The sequence below is a fragment of the Capra hircus genome, chromosome 4 (assembly GCF_001704415.2).
Source record: "Capra hircus breed San Clemente chromosome 4, ASM170441v1, whole genome shotgun sequence".
In the NCBI taxonomy this organism is placed as follows: domain Eukaryota; kingdom Metazoa; phylum Chordata; class Mammalia; order Artiodactyla; family Bovidae; genus Capra; species Capra hircus.
Genome location: NC_030811.1, coordinates 49,516,646 through 49,540,665, shown reverse-complemented (window position 1 = coordinate 49,540,665; position 24,020 = coordinate 49,516,646). Strand labels below are relative to the sequence as shown.

Sequence of the window (24,020 nt, the reverse complement as noted above, 5' to 3'; positions counted from 1 at the left end):
TGCTTTCTGATTCCTGAGATTTGGGGATTTGTCTGTTGTTTTGTGTTTAACTGTTAGCTTCCTGTCAAAAAATAAGCATATGTTTGTTCTAGCCTTTCCTTTAGTCATGACTTGCAATCATTATTGGCTAAATTCAGTCCCCCAAATCAAAATCCTGTAAGGTGACTCCAAAGAAAGATATTGGTTCATCTACAGGGAATATATCTTTCTCTTAAACAAGTAAACATTAATTTTATGTGGCTACAGATTTCAGCACTAATTGTTGTTATTTGCTTAGGAGACATGTATTATTTAAGCTATAAAATTATTTAATACTGAAACTTTAATATTTCATTTAATTAGTTCCTTCTATAAATTCTGTTAATATTAAAGCTAAGGGGTAGGGATATGAGACCCTACAATGAAAGAGAAATATGACTTCTTTATGCTTTGCCTTTTATTTTAAATGGTTTCCTACAACTTACTGGATTTAGATGAATGCCAACCCAAATGATTGATTAACATATTCTACTGGCTCATCTTCCTAGGCTAGTGTAATATATGAGGGTCAGATGCTGAGAAATTGACTCATCTAATTTAAATGTAACTTTTAAAAACTTAGATATTAAAGCTTATGTTGCCATTAATCAAATGTATTTAAATATTTTTCACTTGTCATGCCCCCACCCTGTGTCTATTGATTATAGTCATAGATCATAGCTCAGAGGTCTGAGAACGGAATACCTTCATCCCTTCTCCAGTACCCCAAATCAGCGGACACCAGATTCTCCTTGACTAGCTGGTGCAGACTTCTTCCTTAAAGGACCAGATAGTAAATACTTAAGGCTCTATAGTCTGTGTCAAGGGCTTCTCTGGTGGCTCAGATGGTAAGGAATCTGCCTGCAATGCGGGAGACCCTGGCTGGCCTAGAGAATTCCATGGACAGAGGGGCCTGGCAGGCTACAGTCCATGGGGCTGCAAAGAGACAGACACGACTGAGCAACTAACACTTTCACTTTTTTCACTTTCAGTCTCTGTCAAACTACTCAGCTCTGCCGTTGTAGCAGAAAAACAGCCATAGACAATAGCCAGTATACAAACAAATGGTCATGGCTGTATTCCAATAAAATTTCACTTATGAAAACAGCAGTAGGTTGGATTTGGCCTGTGAGTCATAGTTTGCCAACCCCTATGTAGTGACTTTGAGATAATACATTCCATGTATGACAGTCTCAAGTGTCAGTTCTTCTTTCAGCAAATTTGTGCAGGAGGTTGACACTAAACCAGTGCATGGGTGCAGATAAGAAAGTGGCTCCACTGTCCACATCTGTATCTCTGAGTTCCCTTCCCGTGTTTCTAACTGGGTCCACATTGCTCAGAAGGTATCATCCAAAGGGCCCATGAGATCATGCAGGGTGTCACCCTTGTCTTCCTTACTTGCTTCCCCTCTCAAGCAGCTCTTCTCTACTGTGCCTCAAATTTCAATATTCTGTATCAGCTCTTCTCATATAGCCCAAAATTCAGCTGTCTTTTCAGCCCTTAAGATTCAGCTAAATTCCACTCAAATCTTTATTCCATACATTCTGGTAACCCAAAGCCTTCCTCAAAATGTACCGAAATTCCCAGGATGGGGTGGGGATGACCGTAACTGACTTTGGGTACCTGGCTCCATGTATTCTGCTTCTGTTCAACAACATTTTGACCCAGATGTGAAACAGTCATTTTTTAGTTTCCTCCAGAGACCTCATCCACACAGAGCATTTGTGGGCCTGGTAAATGTCACTGATCAGGTAAGGGTCTGAAGGAAGAAGCACATCATACCGTATAATATATAACTAAAAGTTCCTTGTAAGCCATAGCTTCTGTATTTAAAAGTTCTTTATCCCAGCTACCATCAGAGTTCCCGCAATGGCTTTCACTCACTGTGGTCTCTGAGCATCCTGCTGGTCTATTTTCTTCCTCTCCCCCTACTTCCCTTTCCCCTCATCTTCCTCTCTCAAGAGTGAAACACCAAATCCTTTCCATTGCTGAGCAGCTTAATAAATCTTGGGTTGCTTGAGTCCTTATCAACACCTGTACCTGCAGAGTCTCTGTGTCTTCTCCAAGAGGCCTAACAAAATAGTTGATCGAACAAGCAAGTCTTGCCCAAGAAGGATTCTGGAGCCAACACTGTCAGGAATTTTCAGTTCCATAATCTTTCAACCCTCGAGGCCTTCTTCCATGATATTGCCCCTGCTTAGAGTCCTCCCTCTCTTGCACCCAGAAAAGTCCTACTCATCCTTTAGAACTCATCCTAGACAGTGATTCACCCAAGAATCCTACCTCCAGAAGGGAATCCTGTTAGTCTTGCATATTTATGAATAGGGGGTATGCTGTCTATCTCTGACCACTTAAATTCAAGTTCAAGTCATGGGCAAGTGCAAATTTGGGGAGAAAATGAGAGAGCTGGTTTTTCCTGACTCACCTGTAACATGAGAGGGCAGTCTTTTAGGGATGGCTTCCTTTAGATTCCTCACCTGGCTGATTTCTGTGCTTCTCCACCTGCAGTGTCCTTAAAGCAAAAACGAAATCTGCCAGAATTAGCACTGCCTTAAGGGCAAAAGTGGCTTCTGTGCTTGTTTACCTTTCCAGATTCCTATTTCCCCTCTTATGGAACCCTGGTGTCTCTTTCTGTCTTGTTGACAATGAGTTGCTTTTAAGAAGATGCTTTTCTTTTCAACATTTTGTGTTGTTTGTTCAAGGAAAATCGAAGCAGTCTAATGAAAATAGAATTCAACTTCTCCAAGAAAATTTGACTCAAAGTTCAATGGGTCCCCTTTCTAAAATTATCAGGTTATTGTCTGCTCTCAAGGAAAACCAACTAGTCAGTAAGTATTTATTGAGCATATATTTGCAAGGCACAGTGCCATATCCTGGGGATTCCATGGTGAGTGTGCCAGAGTCTTGTCTGCAATGACCTGTCCTCTTTGTTGTGCTGTGGAAACTGTGATGAACCATTGTTCTTTGTTCTCTAGAACATTGTGCTGTTCATTTCTTGGTGACAGATTACTGCTTTATTTGAAGAGGATGTAATTTAAGAACAGCCAGGTAGAAGAGGTACATAGGGCAAGGTACATGGATTGGGGCACTGAACTTCCATGAAGTCTGAGGGCCCCACTCTCCCCCCACCGCCACCTCCACATGGTCACCAACCCCAAAGCTCTTTTTCCAGCATTTTAATTTATTTTTAGTGGGATGGTTAGTCTAAATAATTGACTGCCATTAGTGGAAACTAGAAGACCTAAAATCCTTCCTCATTAGGATGCAGGTCTTTAGCCAGATTAAGAGTTTTGTGAGGGCTTCTCCCTAGCTTAAAGTTTTCATATTGTGTAATAAGTAGCAGTCCAGGAAACAAATCAGTCTCTTTGGCCTTTTTCATTCGCTCAGGCATGCAATTCATTTCACAGACATCCATTGAGTACTTCCCGTGAAGCATTTTTACAACAGTGAATATGTGTCCTGGCCCTTCACTCCCTTGTTGAGAAAGAGCAGAGAAAGTCATCTGAACTACCAGTTTTTAAGATGAGACTAGCCCTACCAGCCAATTTAGGAAATTTCCGTGTCTTCAACCTACTGAATGGTATAGTTGTAAAGGGTGGAACAATTGGAGAACTGTTTTCTATGGAAGGTAATTTGTTGAATAGGGCAGTACTTCTAAAGTTTAGCATGCAAAGGAATCATCTGGAGGGCTTGTTTAAAACAGATTACAGCTTAAAGAGGTGGGATGGGGAGAGGAAAGGGAGGCTCAGGAGGGAGGGGATATATATATATATATAAAATTGTGACTGATTCACACTGTTGTATGGCAGAAACCAATGCAGCATGGTAAAGCAGTTTTCCTCCGATTAAAAAATAAATCAAAGAAAAACAGATTATAGGGCTCAACACCTCACTGCACCCACTAATTCTGATTCCTGGATCTGGGACAGAGCCGGAGAATTTGTATTTCTAACAAGGTCCTTCTCACTCTAGCTCACTTCCACATTGTAGAAGTGCGAACAAGCTCTCTGGAATCTCTCTTACAAGAGCATTAGTCCCATTCATGACTGCTCCTCCTGACCTAGTCACTTCCTGAAGATCCCACCTTTTTATATCGTCACATTGGACATTAGGATTTAAATACATAAATTTGGAGGCAGGAAGGACACAAACATTCAGACCATAGCATTCCACTCTGAACCCATTAATATTTCAAAAATCTCTTTTTATGCAGGTATCAGACATTAAGACAGTCACTCCAACGATGTAGGCTTCCATGGGGCGCTGAAAGGGAATATGGAGGGATGATACCCATTTCGCTCCCTGAGGAACACAGGCCGAAATGTGAACCTCCTAGAGTCATGGGCAAAGGACATCAGCATTATGGATTTGGTGGAGAAATCTGGCCAAGGTAAATAAACTTTCAGTCCCTCACATAGAGGTCATTGTTATTCAGTTTTCTGTATTTCTATTGTGAGTCCTTTGTTAACTTAAATCTACTTCTAAACTTATTATTTATGAAAAGATACAGATGGGAACACTAATTATATAATTTCTAATCGTGAAGTCAGTAAAAAATATAAATATCTTTGCTCTCCTTAGAGATGTTTATATGATCAAAAAATTTGATTAATCTAATTCCCTTACTAATCATATTTTATCTAAAACTAAGTAACATTCCTGAGAGAGATTAAATTTTTTTGGCTTGAGCAAATAGATGGCCTAATTTCTACAAATGTTGACTTTTGAATTCTATTCTTTTGAAAACCATCTATAGTCAGTCATTAGAATCTAATGGGCATTGTTTTCAAGTATTAAAATATTTCAGTCATCATTTATGTCTTAAAGTTACCCTTTCGGCAAATTTATTCAAAGGCCAGTTAAACCTGAAGATAAAGCACACACACAAAATCTGAGCAGTAAATTAAATGTCACAACATTAACTACTAAGTATGAAATTTATTCAAAACAAAATCCATTGAAGCTTCTCCACACACAGCCCGCTTACTCCTATTTTATCTAACAATCCTGGCTACCTAGTTTACTGACAATCTAGCTAACTAGTTTTTTATTCTAAAGCAGTTAAATAAATAGGCTACAGCTAAAGAGGAAAACAATACCAATAGGGACATGTGGTAGCCTTATGAAAGCCTCAGTAAAGTAATAAAAAGCAGACAAATGAAAAGTCCAATTGGAAAGATGCAAATATTGACACAATGAAGATAGGAACTCAAGTTCATCAATTCATTCGACAGATTTGTTTAAGCCCCCACTCTCTTGGAACTTACTTTATAATATAATACAGATTTTTAATATCTTAGTAAAGTGGAAATTGTTATCCTGGTTTTACAATAGAGACCCAAGAGGCTCAGTACCTTTCCTTGGGTCAGACAATACGAAGTTTCAGAATAGGGATTTGAATCTGGGTTTATTTAACTCCATAGTCCACATTCTTTTCATTTGTTCATTCATTCACTCATTCCAGCCATTCATTTATTCAGTCATTTGAATATAGCAAGCATTGTTGAGATTAAGGTATAGCTCCTCATGGAGTTTATAGTTCTGGTCCCCAGAATTTGTATATTAAAAAATGTACAATATTCTAAAAGACTTAGAAGTATATTCAGAATTATAGTGTGTAAAAAGAAAGCAAAAGACTAGCTTCTTATGAGAAAGAAGTCTTAGTGTCTTACGGAATGCAGCCCAAGGATACTTGGGAAAGGAAATATTTGTTCCAATTAGAATGTCAATCACTCCTGACTCAGAAATGCAGGTTAATATATTCGGTTCTTGTCACACCCTTTTGTGTTAAATGTTATCATTTTTATCATTTAAATGTTATCATTATCATATTTATCTCTTAAAAATATTTCAAGTTCCCTTGCCCTCAGCCCACAGGAATTTATTACCTGGTGTGTGTGTGTGTGTGTGTGTGTGTGTGTGTGTGTGTGTGTGTGTGTGTGTGTGTGTGTGTGTGTGTGTGTGTGTGTGTGTGTGTGTGTGTGTGTGTGTGTGTGTGTGTGTGTGTGTGTGTGTGTGTGTGTGTGTGTGTGTGTGTTAGTCGCTCAACCGTGTCTGACTCTTTGTGACCCCGTGGACTGTAGCCCACCAGGCTCCTGTGTCCATGGAATTCTCCAGGCCAGAATACTGGAGTGAGTTGCTGTTCCATTTCCAGGGGATCTTCCTGACCCAGGGATCAAACCCAGGTCTCCTGTATTACAGACAGATTCTTTCACTGTCTGAGCCACGAGGGAAGCCTTTACCTGGTGGGGCAAACCCAAATTTTGTTCCTGAAAGATTTCTAAGCTTCCCTTGGGGCTTCCCTGGTGGCTCAGTGGTAAAGAATCTGCCTGCCAGTGCAGCAGACACGAGTTTGATCCCTGATCAGAGAAGGAACTAAGGCAGCCCACCAGGCTCCCCCGCCCCTGGGATTCTCCAGGCAAGAACCCTGGAGTGGGCTGCCATTGCCTTCTCCAGTGCATGAAAGTGAAAAGGGAAAGGGAAGTCGCTTAGTGACAAGCGACTCATGTGACAAGGAGGAACTAAGCCCATGGGCCACAGCAACTGAGCCTGTGCTCTAGAACGTGGGAGCCCCAAGTACTGAAGCCCACACACCCGAGAGTCTGTGCTGTGAGACAAGAAAAGCGACTGCAATGAGAAGCCCACCCACACACCACAACCAGAGAGTAGCCCCGCACGACAAAGACCCAGCACAGCGAAATAAATAAGTAAATCTTAAAAAACAAAACAAAAAAACTAAGCTGTTAGCGATTCTGCCTTGCGCAGCTACTACTCTATTCTATGAATTTTATGCCACTGGGAGCTATGTTGCTGCTGCTGCTGCTGCTAAGTCACTTCAGTCGTGTCCAACTCTGTGCAACCCCATAGACGGCAGCCTACCAGGCTCCCCCGTCCCTAGGATTCTCCAGGCAAGAACACTGGAGTGGGTTGCCATTTTCTTCTCCAATGCATGAAAATGAAAAGTGAAAGTGATGTCGCTTGGTCTTATACGACTCTTTGTGACCCCATGGACTGCAGCCTACCAAGCTCCTCCGTCCATGGAATTTTCCAGGCAAGAGAACTGGAATGGGGTGTCATTGCCTTCTCCAGGGAGCTATGTTAGGAGGTGTCTAAAAGATCCCGGTTCTAGAAATACTCCTTTTCCCCAGCATGGTATAGCGGCAGTCCTGTTGCCCTTCACATTTAGGATCTATAATCCCAGCCTACTTGGAATAATTCTTCCTTGCCTGTTTTCTCCAGAGGCCTAAGGAGCCCCAGATTACATCATCAGTTCAGCTTCCAGTTCAGTGGGACCATTGTTCTGTTGTCTGGTGGCAGCATTTCTCCCTTAACCTCTAAATGAGCAAAGCTCAAGGTGGCTGGGGAGGAAGTAAAAATTTTCTCAAGTGTAATATAAACAGTGAGGGGCATCACTCCCACTTCCCCCCGTACTTTTTAGACCATGCATTCTGGTTACAGAGGAAAGTATTTATTGATGACCAGTTCAGAGCATGTGCCACACTCTTCAGGACAACACTGAGCCATAGCTGAGTCATCAATAGGCTATTCCAGCATTCTGTAAATATGACAAGGCCAGTGAATCTTTTCAATTCAACCAATGCCTTATTTCTTTTTGTGGTAAATTGTCAAGAGTATTACTTAGTGAGGGTTATTCTTACCCCACAAGAACGCTCACCAACAGAATCTCACAACTGAGGATGTTCTCAATTAGGTAGATACTCTGTGGGCATCTCCAGTCACCCGGTGGCTTCATAAACTAAATAACCCTTGACTAATAGTACTCTCACCTAGAAAATCCCATGGATGGAGGAGCCTGGTAGGCTGCAGCCCATGGGGTCGTGAAGAGTCGGACATGACTGAGTGACTTCCCTTTCACTTTTCACTTTCATGCATTGGAGAAGGAAATGGCAACCCACTCCAGTGTTCTTGCCTGGAGAATCCCAGGGACGGGGGAGCCTGGTGGGCTGCCGTCTATGGGGTCGCACAGAGTTGGACACGACGGAAGTGACTTAGCAGTAGCAGTAGCAATATACCCTTAGTCAAGAGTAATAGTGTTTAAGATATCATGTAGTGAATAAGGCCTTCAGTTACATTCCATTGATGATGTAACTGGCAGCAATGTAGTGAGGAGGAAAGGGAAATCCTTAGTTAGAGGTTCCTGTGAGGATAAGTCATCTTTCATGATGCAGGGGTCTAATGTAGTCAACCACCTACCAGGTGGGTGCCTAGTACACCCAGGGAGATTTTTCTCTATGAATTACTTAGGATTGGTAACTTCTTCTGGTAAATTCAAATGTAGCCAGGCCAGTTTTGATGAAGGGGAGTTTCGTGTTGCTGAGTTCATACATGAGAACTTCTGTTCCTGCCCCTGTAATAATTTAGTTTATGAAGCCACTGAGAAAGCACCGGGTGACTGGAGAAAGCCTGACGGATGCCCACAGAGTATCTACCTAATTGAGAACATCCTCAGTTGTGAGATTCTGTTGGTGAGCATTCTTGTGGGGTAAGAATAACCCTCACACTCTAGGACCAATCTCAAAGACTGAGAAAGCAAGTATTTTGGAGTCTACATTGGGTAGATGAGATGTAGGATGGGTGTTCAAAAGAAACTGAGTTCAGCAGTACAGTATATATTAAAATATCACAAGCGCCAAGAATGAAGGCTGCAGTAACTATGGACTTCAGGTGATAATGATGTGTCAGTGGAAGTTCATCAGTCCTAGCAAATGTACCACTCTTGTGAGAGATGTTGATAATGGGGGAGGCTAAGATCCAACCAGTCCATCCTAAAGGAGATCAGTCCTGGGTGTTCACTGGAAGGACTGATGCTAAAGCTGAAACTCCAGTACTTTGGCCACCCCATGCGAAGAGTTGACTCATTGGAAAAGACCCTGATGCTGGGAGGGATTGGGGGCAGGAGGAGAAGGGGACGACAGAGGATGAGATGGCTGGATGGCATCACCGACTCAATGGACGTGAGTTTGAGTGAACTCCAGGAGTTGGTGATGGACAGGGAGGCCTGACGTGCTGCGACTCATGGGGTCACAAAGAGTCGGACACGACTGAGCAACTGAACTGAACTGAACTGAAGCACGTGTAAGTTAAAGGGTATTTGATAATCTCTCTACCTTCAAATCTCTCAACTTTGCCATGAAACTAAAACTGCAATCTAAAGATTGTAAATATGGATATAATCTGATTCTTTAAATTTCTCATAGTGTTCCACAGTATGGATGTATTAAATTATTTAGCCATTCTTGTATTTTCTTTTTCTTCTTTTGTATTAACTAAGTGTATGAATATCTTTATACAGGCTTCCTTGAACTCAGTACACAAATGTTTCTCCAGGGAAAATTATAAGTAAAGTTATGGATCATAATATGTGAATTATTTTTAATTTTAGCCCCTAAATGCTTTATATTCCCAGAGTAGTATCTAAAAGTATCCATTTTGCCATATTCTTAGCCAACTGTAGTAACATTATCAAACGTATAATTTTTGCCTATCTAAAGAATAAAAAGTTTATCTTGATTATCAGAATGCATTTCTCTGATTAGACTGAGTACTTTTTTCTTACATTTGTTTTCTTATTTTTGACTATTTATATTTCCTTTCTGTTCTTATTCTTTGCTCATTTTTATTGCTTGTCTTTTAGCTATAGATTCTTACTGGTTCTTTATATTCTGGAATATTATCTCTATATGTATCTATTATAAATATTTTTTCTAATCTTTGTTTTATTGAGCTTTTTTATACTGTCTTGTCTTAAATTTTTAATAAATTCCCCTTATCGTAAAAAAATTTTTTTCTATTTGTTTATTTTGGGCTGTGCTGGCTGTGCTGCACAGGCTTTTTTCTGCTTTTGGCAAGTGGGCACTACTTTCTAGTTGTGGTGCACGGGCTTCTCATTGCCGTGGCTTCTCTTGTTGCAAAGAATCCCATGGACAAAGGAGCCTGGTGTGCTGCAGTCCATGGGGTCGCAAAGAGTTGGACACAACTGAGCAACTAACACATACACACTCTTGTTGTGGAGCACAGGCTCTAGGGCGCGCAGGCTGCAGTAGTTGCAGTATCCGGGCTCAGTAGTTGCGACTCCTAGGCTCTGCAGCACAGGCGCAGTAGTCGGGGTGCATGGGCCTAGTTGCTCCTCCCCAGGTGGGATCTTCCAGATCAGGACTCGAACCCATGTCACCTGCATTGACAGACGGATTCTTTACCACTGAGCCACCAGGGAAGCCCTTTTCAAAAATTTTTCATTTGATGTTCTCAAATTTCCTTTTGCTTTTTGAGTTTTTAAAAATCTTATTTAAAATGTTTTCCCTACCACCAAGAAAAAAACATATTCATATATTTTTTTAATATTTGTATGCTTTTCACCAATTTCTTAGATTTTTAATCCATCTGAAATTATCTCTTTGAATAGTATGAAGTTGAAGTCTTTTTTTTCCAAATGGCTAGTGAATTTTTCCTGTGTTGTTTATTAAAAAATAAGCCTTTTCCCACTGATTTAAAATGCCATCTTTTCATATACTGAATTAACGTATACATGGTTGTATTCATCTATTCTTTTACTATCTGACATTACACTGCTGTTAAAAAGATGTTCAATTTAATCTTTTCTTTCTTTTCAGAAAGCTTCCTGTTGAACAATTTTATTATTTGTCACAGAACAAAAAAAGTGACCTCTACGGAAATGATTCTTTGTAAGTTTGAGGTTTCTTTTTCTTATGTGAAATCAAATTACATTTTTAAGTGGAAATGAGTCATATGCAAAATTTTAATAGTCCCCAAATTCTCCTCAAGTCTAGGGAGCTTCTAGAAAACAAAAGTCTTCCTTTTTTTAAATAGAGATCATTGACTATAGAAACCAAGACCAAAAGAACAAAAATAAAATAAATAGACTAAAACCTACTAATAGTTTTTTGCATTTAAACAAAAAAAAATTGGAAAGATGGAGTAGTAATGTTCAAAAAGATTCATACAGGTCCTCTTGACCCATTTCCCTGCCTTTGACTCTGTTATTCAATCTAATAAGAATCTGTTACATTTCTTAAGAGGGTCATAGAAAAAGCCCCAGTGCCCTCAATAAAAATTTTAATCAGAATTTTATGAAAGTGGTTTGTTATGACAATCTACAAATAACTCTTAATAAAATTACTCTGTAAGTTTCTCTTTTAGATAAAGAATACTTAATTCACTCTTTTTGTAGAGGAATTATTTTCTAGTGTATTATTTTTTGCTCATTGAAATAGTTTGTTGTATATATTACAAAGGCCTACTTTGTAATTTCCAGAGAAAATACTGAGAGCACTGACGTAAAAATGAAAATACTAATATTAGTTCTGTTTATAGGTCATAAATTAATACAGAGTTCAGCCACAAGAGGGAGCCAAAAAGCTATGAAATGTGTGGTTGCTGGGCCTTTTTCCTTTGGGATTAATAAACTGAAAAGGAGAGAGTGGCGGTAAAATCATGGATAGGTTCAGGTCAAGGAATTCGCGTCTCTGAGCATTTTTTATTTTCACTTTATCCTTTCAAACTTTGAATTTTTAGAAAAGCTTTTCTTTAAAAATTTTTATTCTTATTTTTCCATTTTGTTTTTTTAATTGAAGTATAGTTCATTTACCATGTTGTATTAGTTTCAAGTGTATAGCAAAGTGATTTCAGTTATACACATAAACACACACAATTTTTTCCATGTTGAATCAAATTAATTTTAGGTAAGTACTTGTCAAAATCAGCTAAATGAGAAAACTCTTAAATGCTGATTTAATGTTTCATATATAATAGTCAGTCTGGTAGCGCTCAATCTCATAGATTCTTATATTCATTGCTTTCTATTCCCTACTCAACCAGAAATTTAACTGGAAGACATGCTTTTTTTTTTTAGTTCCAACAAACTTAGAGTCCAAATAAAGATATAAACCTTTTAAAGTGCATGTGGATTGTGTGCTTACAATACATTATAGACTAATAAAATTAGATGGCTTGAGTACCACTTTCTAAATAGAGGAACATATAAAAAAGCAAACAGTATATTCAATTTTACTGCCTTTATTACTGACTGATATCATTCTGTTCATTTTTCATAATTGAAATATTTCAGAAATACTTGTATAGGCTGAAACTGCTGAAATCCAATGAAAGTTGATGCCAGTCCTTCTCTAGTGTGGACTTTGTCCCTGGGCTGTAGTGTTATTTCTTGGCACGTAGAGCTCAGAGCAATTAGTAAACATACAACCTTCTAATAGTGAAGTGATTCAGAAAAGGCATGCCCCTGAGAACTTGTTCAGTTTTGTTCTAGCCTCTCTGCAGCTGGGCAACATTTACTCTCATGAGAGGTGAGCAATTCTGGGCAAAGGGGCAAAGCACACACTGTACTTATATGTTTTCTCCAACCAGGCCACACTCAGGTCACTTTAGGTCATGTAATTGCACCACATGCATGGTGTCAGGCTACCTCAGAGCACTTCGGTGCTCTGCCTATGAGCGTGAAGTCAGTGAGAACTAAAGCTCTATTATCATTAGAATAAGTTAGAAATGCAGAACAAGAGGTGAGTGGGGCTGAAGTTAGAATAAGCATAATGGAAAAAATTGACCAACAGACAACTGAGATATGATAATATCATATCTGTCTGGTTAATACTCAGTGTTCCAGAAAGTCAGTCAGTATCATAGAGACTCTGTAGTTTGCAAATGGGATACTTCTTTATTCTTAAGCAAGTTGCTAATAGAAATGTGAGCTTTTAGAAGTCCTTAATATAAATTAGAATCTGTTTCCTGGTTTTATTCTAGGCTGCCCAAACCACCTAATTCAACAGTAGGGTAAGTAGACAACTATATTTTCCTTCCCTGTTATAATCAAGAAAAAAATATTGGCCATCTGTATGTCTTAGACAGTGTAAGGACAAGTTATATTTTTCATAGTTTTTTTTTTTCTTAATCAGGCAAGAGAAGACGCTGATAAAATCCAGCATTACTGATTTCCCCCAATTATATTCCTGACTGATTTTTTAAAGTAAACTTTTAAATTTAGTACTATTTTATACTTACAAAATTATTGGGAAAATAGTACAGAGATTTCCTATTTCCTCAGCCCCAGTTTCCCCTATTATAATACCTTATATTAGTATGGTACCTTTGTCCTATTAATGAGCCAATAGTGGTGCATTAGTACTATGCAGATTTCCTCAGTTTTCCCCTAATGTCCTTTTGCTATTCCGGGATCCTGTCCAGGACACCACAGTACCTTTAGTAGTCATGTCTCCATAGGCTTCTTTTGACTTTGACAGTTCCTCAGACTTCCCTTTTTTTTTTTTAATTACCTCAGGGGACTTTCTTAGTGGTCCAGTGGCTAAGACTTGGTGCCCCCAGTGCAAAGGGCTCAATCCCTGGACCAGAAAACTAGATCCCGTGTGCTGCAATTAAGACCTGGCACAGGCAAATAAAAATGAATAATTTAAATGACCTCTAGTTTTGATGAGTATCTGTCAGGTATTTTGTAGAATGTCCCCCAGTCAGGACTTGTCTGGTGTCTTCCTCATGATTAGACTGCAGTAGTATGTCTTAGGGAGGAGGACCACAGGGGTAACTGCCATTTTCATCATATCCTATCCAGTGCATAACTTATCACTGTTGATGGTAACCTTGATTACCTAGCTGATGTGGTATTTATGAGGTTCCCCCAGTGTGCAGTTAACCTTTTTTTCTCCTTTTCTCATCCTATACTCTTTAGAAGAAAATCACTATGTGCAGCCCACACAAGTGGAATTAAACTCCACCTCCTTGAAGGCAGGGTATCTGCATAAATTATTTGGTATTGTTTTGTAAGTCAAATGTGTCTATTCCTCCTCGTTTATTTAATCACTTATTTAACCAGTATAGACTCATGGATTTTATTTTGTACTCAATACTTGAGTAGCAATACTGTACTACTTTATTTTGTCATTCAAATTGGCCACAAGAGCTCTTTCAGTTGGTTTCTATGCCCATACCCCTATCACTGGGGGCATTGTGTATGAGGGTTTTTGGTTTATTTTTCTGTTTGTTTCTTTGTTTTTAAGTAGTTCATCACTTATCACTGTGGGGCTTTTTCTTTTAGCATTTCCTTACTTTCTGGCAGTACAAGATGCTCCAAGATGCTTCTGGAGTACAAGATGCTCCAGGCTCATCCTGTTTATGTCCTGCCCCAGGTCTAGAACCAGCCATTTCTCCAAGGAGCCCCAGCTCCTTCCACTGGAGAATGGTATTAGAATCCACTGTCTGAGTGCTCGGTGTCCCTGATGCTGTTAGAGTTCCTATCAATGTTAGCTGGAAATACTAAGCTGGCATTTAAAAACTGCATTCCAGTTAAAGCAAAGATCTGCTCAAAAGGCTATTAAAAGTGAAGTCTAGGCTCTTTGGGGTTTTCTTTTTTAAAAAACAACTATATGAAGACCTCTGTTTTGGACTTTTCAAATTCTCTTTGTGACAACATGAAAAATAAAAAGTAGTCCATTTTTGTTGGTTTTATTTTTTTCCTCATGACCTGCAGTTCAGTTCAGTCGCTCAGTCGTGTCCGACTCTTTGCGACCCCATGAATCGCAGCACGCCAGGCCTCCCTGTCCATCACCAACTCCTGAAGTTCACTCAGACTGTCATCCATCGAGTCAGTGATGCCATCCAGCCATCTCATCCTCTGTCGTCCCCTTCTCCTCCTGCCCCCAATCCTTCTCAGCATCAGAGTCTTTTCCAATGAGTCAACTCTTCACATGAGGTGGCCAAAGTAATGGAGTTTCAGCTTCAGCATCATTCCCTCCAAAGAAATCCCAGGGCTGATCTCCTTCAGAATGGACTGGTTGGATCTCCTTGCAGGCCAAGGGACTCTCAAGAGTCTTCTCCAACACCACAGTTCAAAAGCATCAATTCTTCGGTGCTCAGCTTTCTTCACAGTCCAACTCTCACATCCATACATGACCACTGGAAAAACCATAGCCTTGACTAGACGGACCTTTGTTGGCAAAGTAATGTCTCTGCTTTTCAATATGCTATCTAGGTTGGTCATATCTTTTCTTCCAAGGAGTAAGCATCTTTTAATTTCATGGCTGCAGTCAGCATCTGCAGTGATTTTGGAGCCCCAAAAAATAAAGTCTGCCACTGTTTCCACTGTTTCCCCATCTATTTCCCATGAAGTGATGGGACCAGATGCCATGATCTTTGTTTTCTGAATGTTGAGCTTTAAGCCAACTTTGTCACTCTCCACTTTCACTTTCATCAAGAGGCTTTTTAGTTCCTCTTCACTTTCTGCCATATGACCTTATAGCCCAATAAGTTCCAAAGTCTCTTCTTCCTTTGACCTCAGCTCCTCAAACATCTCCTTGGAAGAGCTGTGTAGTGTTTTGATAAAAATCTTTGTAGACCTGCTCAATAGGGCAGAGTCCAGAGATAGCTCATGCCTCTAACTGAATTAGTCAAAGAGAAACTGAATCCCTTTATTTAAATGTGTAAGTTGTTAAGCGAGTGTTTGATATTCTGCCTTTTCCTTATTATTTCTTCTCTATTTATGGACACAAAATGAAAAGAAGTATGTATAAATCATTTAATGTAACAGGAATATAATTATTTTCTACACAGTCTTAGTTTAAAGGAATAAATAAACATTCTGGTCATTGGTACTCAAAACTTGAATGGGTTACAACTTGAAAATTTAGTTGAGGGTATAATTTGCAATTTTTTAACTAACAAAAATGACATATATACAAGATATTAAATGAAATTCCATAATATACCTCGACTTAAGAAACGCAGAGTCCACAGCTTTCAGGTCTTAAAAGTAAAAAACATTTTCTTAAATCATTACCAGATATAACTTAATACTGTTTGCTAGGAAATATATATTACTAGAATCTGAAGGGAAAAAAGGTTTGCTTAATCCTAAGTGACGATAATTAATGGGGGCCCCTCGCTGCCTTCCTAGTCCTACTTTTACCCCTTCTACACAAAGCCAGAATCCAGGCCACACCCAAAACCAGAAGGTCCTAAGAACTGCAGATGCACATTCTGCAATTTTACCTTCTATTAAGAGGACCAATCTCAGAAAGAAAAAGCTTATCGAATCCTTGTGATTCTTTTTTGTGATTTACAGTCCATAGGGTTGCAAAGAATCGGACACAACTGAATACACACACAGAGCACAACAGCAAACTCTTGGCCTTTAGAATTTATTTTCTAAATTAACAAGTTAATCTCTGCTTTCTGGTGTCTCTGTGACAAAAACAAGATATAATGAAAAGAAATGTAATGACTTTTGTTCAGGAAGTTCTTACCAATATCAAATTAGTAAAACATGGGATCACCTTGCCCTGGCCTCTGACCTGGAGCTAAATACTTATCAGCAGATTATTCTCTCAGAAAGAATGTAGATAAAGCAGTTAGCAGAGGGCCTGGCATGTGTTTTATTGTCATTGTAGTTAACATTTAAAGGCAAAGTTCTCTGAGCATAATTCCTACTCATGTAGCAGTTACAATGTCTGAGGACCTTCCAAAATTGCTTACTGGGATATTTTCTAGGAACAGGGAGCAGATAGGACCATTTATTGAAATATTCATAACCACATTTCCTTAAACCACATCAAGTCCATGGGAAATGGTAACAGAAGTTCCAAATTTAATCCCACTAATTCCACATTCCCACTGGTTCTTACACCTTAGCTCAACCTGGCACATCCTGGAAAGAACCCAGGAGAATCAAAATGAATTTTCTACCCAGAAAAGTTGCATACATGAAAAGTTAATTAGCTCTAAGACAATTACTGCATTCAGTTTACTCCATTAACCATTCTTACTAGTATGTTTTATGACTCAGGTCTCCTGGCTGTTGGACAATATTAGAAGCCCAGCCTTTCTCATTCATTCCTCACTTTCCCTAGGATCTCTTTGTTTCTCATCCAGGTCCCCTGCTTCCTGAGTGCTCACCTGAAGGTGAATGAGCCAAGCCCTCAAGGCTTTGTATGTGCCTTGAACAAAATGCTCCCTAAGAACGTAGGTTTTACTAGCCTACAGGAAACTCCAGCCTTACCTGACTCAAGCAGACTGGACACTCTCCATGAGCACAAACATGTTTGTTCCTGCTTTATTTGCTCAAACTTTAAATGCTCACTTATTTTCAAGCTTAATGGTGAGAAATTAATTCCTCTTACAAAGGGGACACAGTTCACTATAGAACCATTGAAGCAGGCACTGGAAATATTTATCTAGAAGAAATGACAATCATTGCATAGCATATAAAATGAAGTACAACCAGTATTGCTACAATGAAAGAGCAGTCAGTACTTCTGAGTCTTCATGACTCCCAGGGACATCAGTTAGCTGGAATCCAGGAATGTCCTGATTCTGTGTTCTCATGTCATCATAGAGTTGATGATGTTATACATTGTTCCAAGCTGTCCAGTAGATGATGTGGCACTTATAAACTGGAAAAGGGTTTAGTGGCTAGCAATAAAATAATGCTATACCAAATTCAAAAGTGTGTTCAAGTGGGAGAGCCTGCCACAAGGGCAAGAAAACCAGATCACTTTACACAAAAACAAAAATAGCTGACTGGCCTCAGAAATGATTTATGCCTGAAGTCCAGGCTTTTTCTCTTACAAATCAATCTTAACTTCTTGTGGTGTATGTAAGAAACCAGGAACTTGTTAAGAATCTTAAGCTATGAGGTATTTCAGAGAGCCCACCAAGATGCCAGGGCTGCTGAATTCAGTACAGGTTTGCATCAAGGTGATGAGAACAGATGGCCAAACTAACCAAAAATGACTGCTATTGAAAAATGTCCTATGATGCAAAAGCAGTGAGACATTTTAAAATGTTTCTTATAGAAATTATTCTCATTCTTTCATAGTCACACCATCCATAGGAACTTGCAAAAGCTATTACATAAATCCTGCCAATACTTAGATGGAAAATAGTGATAGAAAAATTTCAGTAACAAGACTTTCACATAAACATTTGTGGCATGACCTATACATTTATTTCAGCCTGGTAAATACAGACATCACACAGCCTTCCCATAATTTCTGTGAGTTCTCACTGTGAGCACTAGAAATGCAGTTCAACTTTCAAACCCTTTCCCTAGCCCTTGTCCCATGAAAGCCCAGAGCACCTGTACTCCTGGAGCGTGTTTGCTATGCAGTTTGCATACGCTGTATTGGAGGTCTGAATTATCTGGTTATATTTTCTGGGGAAAAAACAAACAAATAAATTTATGGTCTCACAGTTCTGAAGACTAGAAATTCGAGATGAAGATTTCAGCGTGTTTTAAAACTGTATTTTCTGCTTATATAGAACACTTCTCTGTTCCTTGGACTTCCTAATTTTGATTCTCCTCTAATTTAGATAACTCTCACACAGTTTTTTTTTAAACCTCTGCTAGTTCTTTCTAAGAACTCTGCTTGTTCTTCAAAGGAGAAGAAAATTGTATCCCTGTTGTCTTTTTAAATTGTTGGGTTTTTTTTTCATTCAGTATACTAGCTATTTTTGGCTTTTTGATCTCTAAACAGTACTGTGTACACTGTGTAGATAAACAGGCAGTATATTTTGTTGATTGATTGCTTAAAGAAACAGATGGCCTGGTTGAGTCCAAGATGGTAAGGGATCATTTTGCCCGTTGAAATTGAATGCCTAAAAGGATTCCATAAAATGAAGTATGGAGATTCTTTAAAAATAAGATGCAGAAATGGAAAGCAACTAGAAATTCTTCCTGTAGTGTTCCAAAAACTACAAAATTCATATATCTTCCATTTCATATTTTTATATCAGTAGCAAAATATATGCACTGATAAAGAATTCACTACAGTTTATTTATTTTTTATTTTTTTAATATAAATTTATTTATTTTAATTGGAGGCTAATTACTTTACAATATTGCAGTGGTTTTGCCATACATTGCCATGAATCTGCCACGGGTGTACATGTGTTCCCCATCCTGAACACCCCTCCCACCTCCCTCCCCATCCCATCCCTCTGGGTCATCCCAGTGCACCAGCCCCGAGCACCCCATCTTATGCATTGAACCTGGATTGGTGATTTGTTTCACATATGATAATATACATGTTTCAATGCCATTCTCCCAAATCATCCTGCCCTCGCCCTCTCCCACAGAGTCCTAAAGACTGTCCTATACATCTGTGTCTCTTTTGCTGTCTTGCATATAGGGTTATCATTACCATCTTTCTAAATTCCATATATATGCGTTAGTATACTGTATTGGTGTTTTTCTTTCTGGCTTATTTCCCTCTGTATAATAGGCTCCAGTTTCATCCACCTCATTAGAACTGGTTCAAATGTATTCTTTTTAATGGCTGAGTAACTCCAATACTTTGGCCACCTCATGCAAAGAGTTGACTCATTGGAAAAGACTCTAATACTGGGAAGGATTGGGGGCAGGAGGAGAAGGGGACGACAGAGGATGAGATGGCTGGATGGCATCACCTACTCGATGGACATGATTCTGAATAAACTCCGGGAGTTGGTGATGGACAGGGAGGCCTGGCGTGCTGTGATTGATGGGGTAGCAAAGAGTCGGACATGACTGAGTGACTGAACTGAACTGAATATTCCATTGTGTATATGTACCACAGCTTTCTTATCCATTCGTCTGCTGATGGACCTCTAGGTTGCTTCCATGTCCTGGCTATTATAAACAGTGTTGCGATGAACATTGGGGTACACATGTCTCTTTCAATTCTGGTTTCCTCAGTGTGTATGCCCAGAAGTGGGATTGCTGGGTCATATGGCAGTTCTATTTCCAGTTTTTTAAGGAATCTCCACACTGTTCTCCATAGTGGCTGTACTAGTTTGCATTCCCACCAACAGTGTAAGAGGGTTCCGTTTTCTCCACACCCTCTCCAGCATTTATTGCTTGTAGACTTTTGGATAGCAGCCATTCTGACTGGTGTGAAATGGTACCTCATTGTGGTTTTGATTTGCATTTCTCTGATAATGAGTAATGTTGAGCATCTTTTCATCTGTTTGTTAGCCATCCATATGTCTTCTTTGGAGAAATGTCTGTTTAGTTCTTTGGCCCATTTTTTGATTCAGTTGTTTATTTTTCTGGAATTGAGCTGCAGGAGTTGCTTGTATATTTTTGAGATTAATTCTTAAAATAACGTTGTTTTATTCATTTAGCAAAATTAAGAAAATTTCATATGTTTTGTGATGTCTATTCCACCAGAATGCTAACTCCATGAGGATAGGGACTTCGGGTCACTGTCATACACCAGGGATTAGAACAGTACTGCCACAAGGAGAGACCCAATAAATACTGGATGACTAAGTGTTTTCCACTGCACTTCTTTCTATTCTGTTTTGTTTTCTCAACTAAATCTCAGGGAAATCTGCTCCCCGTATCCAATTGAACACCCCTACCATACACACATCTCCCGTGGAGCCATGTTCCCGACTTTTACATCACCCAAGGATCTCTACACTGGCATTAAAGCCCGAACCCAACAGCCGTTCCCTCCCACGGTGCCAACAAAGCCTTATGATACAACAGTTTTGAAGACAAGAGGTAACATGATTTCAAATCAGAACAGTATTCATTCTTTTTATATTTGAAGTTTATTCAATAATTAAATTAAACAAAGGACCCCCTTACAGACTAAATTAAATTCTCTGCAGATGCTCTTTACATTTCTTTACAGAGCTTCCTATGATATAACCAGAAACCAAATGTAGAATTAGTTGCTTGTATTCTACTTGTATTTTCAATGTTTATTTCCTTCCCATTCTCTCTATGGTTTAGCTTTGATGAATTTCATTCTAGCCCAAGTGACCAGCACAAAGGACAACATCTGGCTCAGAGGTTCAGTCTAGACATGTGTGTAGCTGTTGTGATAAAATTGAAAAGATTATCATTGGAATAAGACTCAGGAAGTAATAAGGTCAATTTAATCAATTCCTTTGAACACTCTGGAGGGTCTTTTCGCAGATGCAAACCTTGGGGTCTTCCCAGATATGTTTCACTAAAGAGGATAGTAAGCTCATACACTAGCCATCAATTCTATCCCATACTAGACGCCTCAAAACAGAATAAATCTATGGAGAAAGACAAGATACTAGAGGGCCAGTAACTGAAGATGACAAAAGAGGTACATGGCAGACAGAGGTAAATATTTGTTGAATGAACTTTGGTAAGACCCAAGAACTACACTATAATGCAGTTCCTCTACATGAATATTTGGACCCAGTCTAAGAAGAGAATACTGCCATGATCAACCTCGGCATCGTATTAGAAGGCAGTAAATTTTGAAAGATATGGTGGAGTGTTTTAAGAGCATGGACTAGGGAGTCCAACTGCATGGATAGCATTCTGGCTATGCCATTTACTCACCACGGGCCATAGGAAAGTTTCTTAACTTCTCTGCCTCCACTTCACAATCTGTAAAATGGAATATTCATGCTTACTTCATAGATAATAGAGATTGTGTTAGCAGCTACTATTTTTATTACATACTTTGCTATATATGATTTTAGTATGTGTATAGCATGCTGAATCATTCCATAAAAGGTAGTGAAAGCTATATCAAATATATATAGAGATATATATCTATATACATATATATACATACATGTATCCAACAAGTCCGTTCTGAAGGAGATCAGCCCTGGGATTTCTTTGGAGGGAATGATGCTGAAGCTGAAACTCCAGTACTTTGGCCACCTCATGCGAAGAGTTGACTCATTGGAAAAGACTCTGATGCTGAGAGGGGTTGAGGGCAGGAAGAGAAGGGGATGACAGAGGATGAGATGGCTGGATGGCATCACTGACTCGATGGACGTGAGTCTGAGTGAACTTGGGGAGTTGGTGATGGACAGGGAGGCCTGGCGTGCTGCGATTGATGGGGTCGCAAAGAGTCGGACACGACTGAATGACTGAACTGAACTGATGCATATATGTATAGGATATCTAAGCAGTTGAAATTTTTATGATCCCATTAGGTAAATCATCAAAGTAAATTAATTTTTTTCAATCCCTACATTTCATGCAAAGATGGGCTCAATGCAGGACAGCCCAAAGATGGGTTCAATACAGGGCTCAAAGATGGGCTCAATACAGGACCTAACAGAAGCAGAAGATACTAAGAAGAGGTGGCAAGAGTACACAGAAGAACTGAAGATCCATTCTGAAGAAAAAAGATCATCATGACCCAGATAATCACAACAGTGTGATCACTCACCTAGAGCCAGACATCCTGGAATGTGAAGTCAAGTGGGCCTTAGGAAGCATCATTACAAACAAAGCTAGTGGAGGTGATGGAATTCCAGTTGAGCTATTTCAAATCCTAAATGATGATGTTGTGAAAGTGCTTCACTCAATATGCCAGCAAATTTGGAAAACTCAGCAGTGGCCACAGGACTGGAAAAGGTCAGTTTTCATTCTAATCCCAAAGAAAGGCAATGCCAAAGAATGCTCAAACTACCGCACAATTGCACTCATCTCACACGCTAGTAAAGTAATGCTCAAAATTCTCCAAGCCAGGCTTCAGCAATACGTGAACCGTGAACTTCCAGATGATCAAGCTGGTTTTAGAAAAGACAGAGGAACCAGAGATCAAATTGCCAACATCTGCTGGATCATCGAAAAAAGAAGAGAGTTCCAGAAAAGCATCTATTTCTGCTTTATTGACTATGCCAAAGCCTTCGACTGTGTGGATCACAATAAACTGTGGGAATTCTGAAAGGCACTAGTCCTGCCTCTTGAGAAATCTGTATGGAGGTCAGGAAGCAACAGTTAGAACTGGACTTGGAACAACTGGTTCCAAGTAGGAAAGGGAGTATGTCAAGGCTGTATTTTGTCATCCTGCTTATTTAACTTCTCTGCAGAGTACATCATGAGAAACGCTGGGCTGGATGAAGCACAAGCTGGAATCAAGATTACAGGGAGAAATATCAATAACCTCAGATATGCAAATGACACCACCTTTATGGCAGAAAGTTAAGAAGAACTAAAGAGCCTCTTGATGAAAGTGAAAGAGGAGAGTGAAAAGTTGGCTTAAAGCTCAACATTCAGAAAACGAAGATCATGGCATCTGGTCCCATCACTTCATGGCAAATAGATGGAGCAACAGTGGAAATAGTAGCTGACTTTATTTTGGGGGGCTCCAAAATCACTGCAGATGGTGATTGCAGCCATGAAATTAAAAGACGCTTATTCCTTGGAAGAAAGGTTATGACCAACCTAGACAGCATATTAAAAAGCAGAGACATTACTTTGTCAACAAAGGTCCATCTGGTCAAGGCTATGGTTTTTCCAGTAGTCATGTATGAATGTGAGAGTTGGACTATAAAGAAAGCTGAGCGCCGAACAATTGATGATTTTGAACCGTGGTGTTGGAGAAGACTCTTGGAGTCCCCTGGACTGCAAGGAGACCCAGCTAGTCCATCCTAAAGGAGATCAGTCCTGGGTGTACATTGGAAGGACTGATGTTGAAGTGGCCACTTGATGCGAAGAGTTGACTCATTTGAAAAGACCCTGATGCTGGGAAAGATTGAGGGCAGGAGGAGAAGGGAACAACAGAGGATGAGATGGTTGGATGGAATCACCGACTCAATGGACATGAGTTTGGGTAAACTCAGGGAGTTGGTGATGGACAGGGAGACCTGGCATGCTGCGGTTCATGGGGTCACAAAGAGTCAGACACGACTAAGCAACTGAACTGAACTGAAATTAGTTAATTCTGAAATTACATGAAGTGCATACAATTAGGAAGAAATCACACAAACATGTGTTGAATTTATAAAACCTTTTCAGTGCAGTTGTAGACCAGGGATTGAAGAAATAAGTTACCACCTAATCTTCTGTTTCAAGCATCTACCTGTCCTTGACCAGTTAGTCATCTCCGGGGGATTTTTAAAAGATGAATATATTCTAATAACCCTAATAAAGTAAACCTTCCCAGGAACTAGTACTACCTTGGGTTTTCTACTCTTCCACTTATTTTAACTCTTCTTTTTTAGAAATAAGT

At 39.5% G+C, this 24,020-nt stretch overlaps 1 protein-coding gene across 1 annotated transcript in view; it reads left to right on the top strand.

Moving 5' to 3' along the window:
- Positions 1–24,020, top strand: part of C4H7orf31 (chromosome 4 C7orf31 homolog) — a 41,148-nt gene that overhangs the window by 5,725 nt on the left and 11,403 nt on the right. The window contains exons 2-5 of the mRNA XM_005679286.2: positions 4,232–4,408; positions 10,650–10,721; positions 12,814–12,843; positions 20,382–20,563. Coding sequence (XP_005679343.1) covers positions 4,232–4,408; positions 10,650–10,721; positions 12,814–12,843; positions 20,382–20,563 — 461 coding nt within the window. The remainder of the gene's footprint in view (positions 1–4,231; positions 4,409–10,649; positions 10,722–12,813; positions 12,844–20,381; positions 20,564–24,020) is intronic.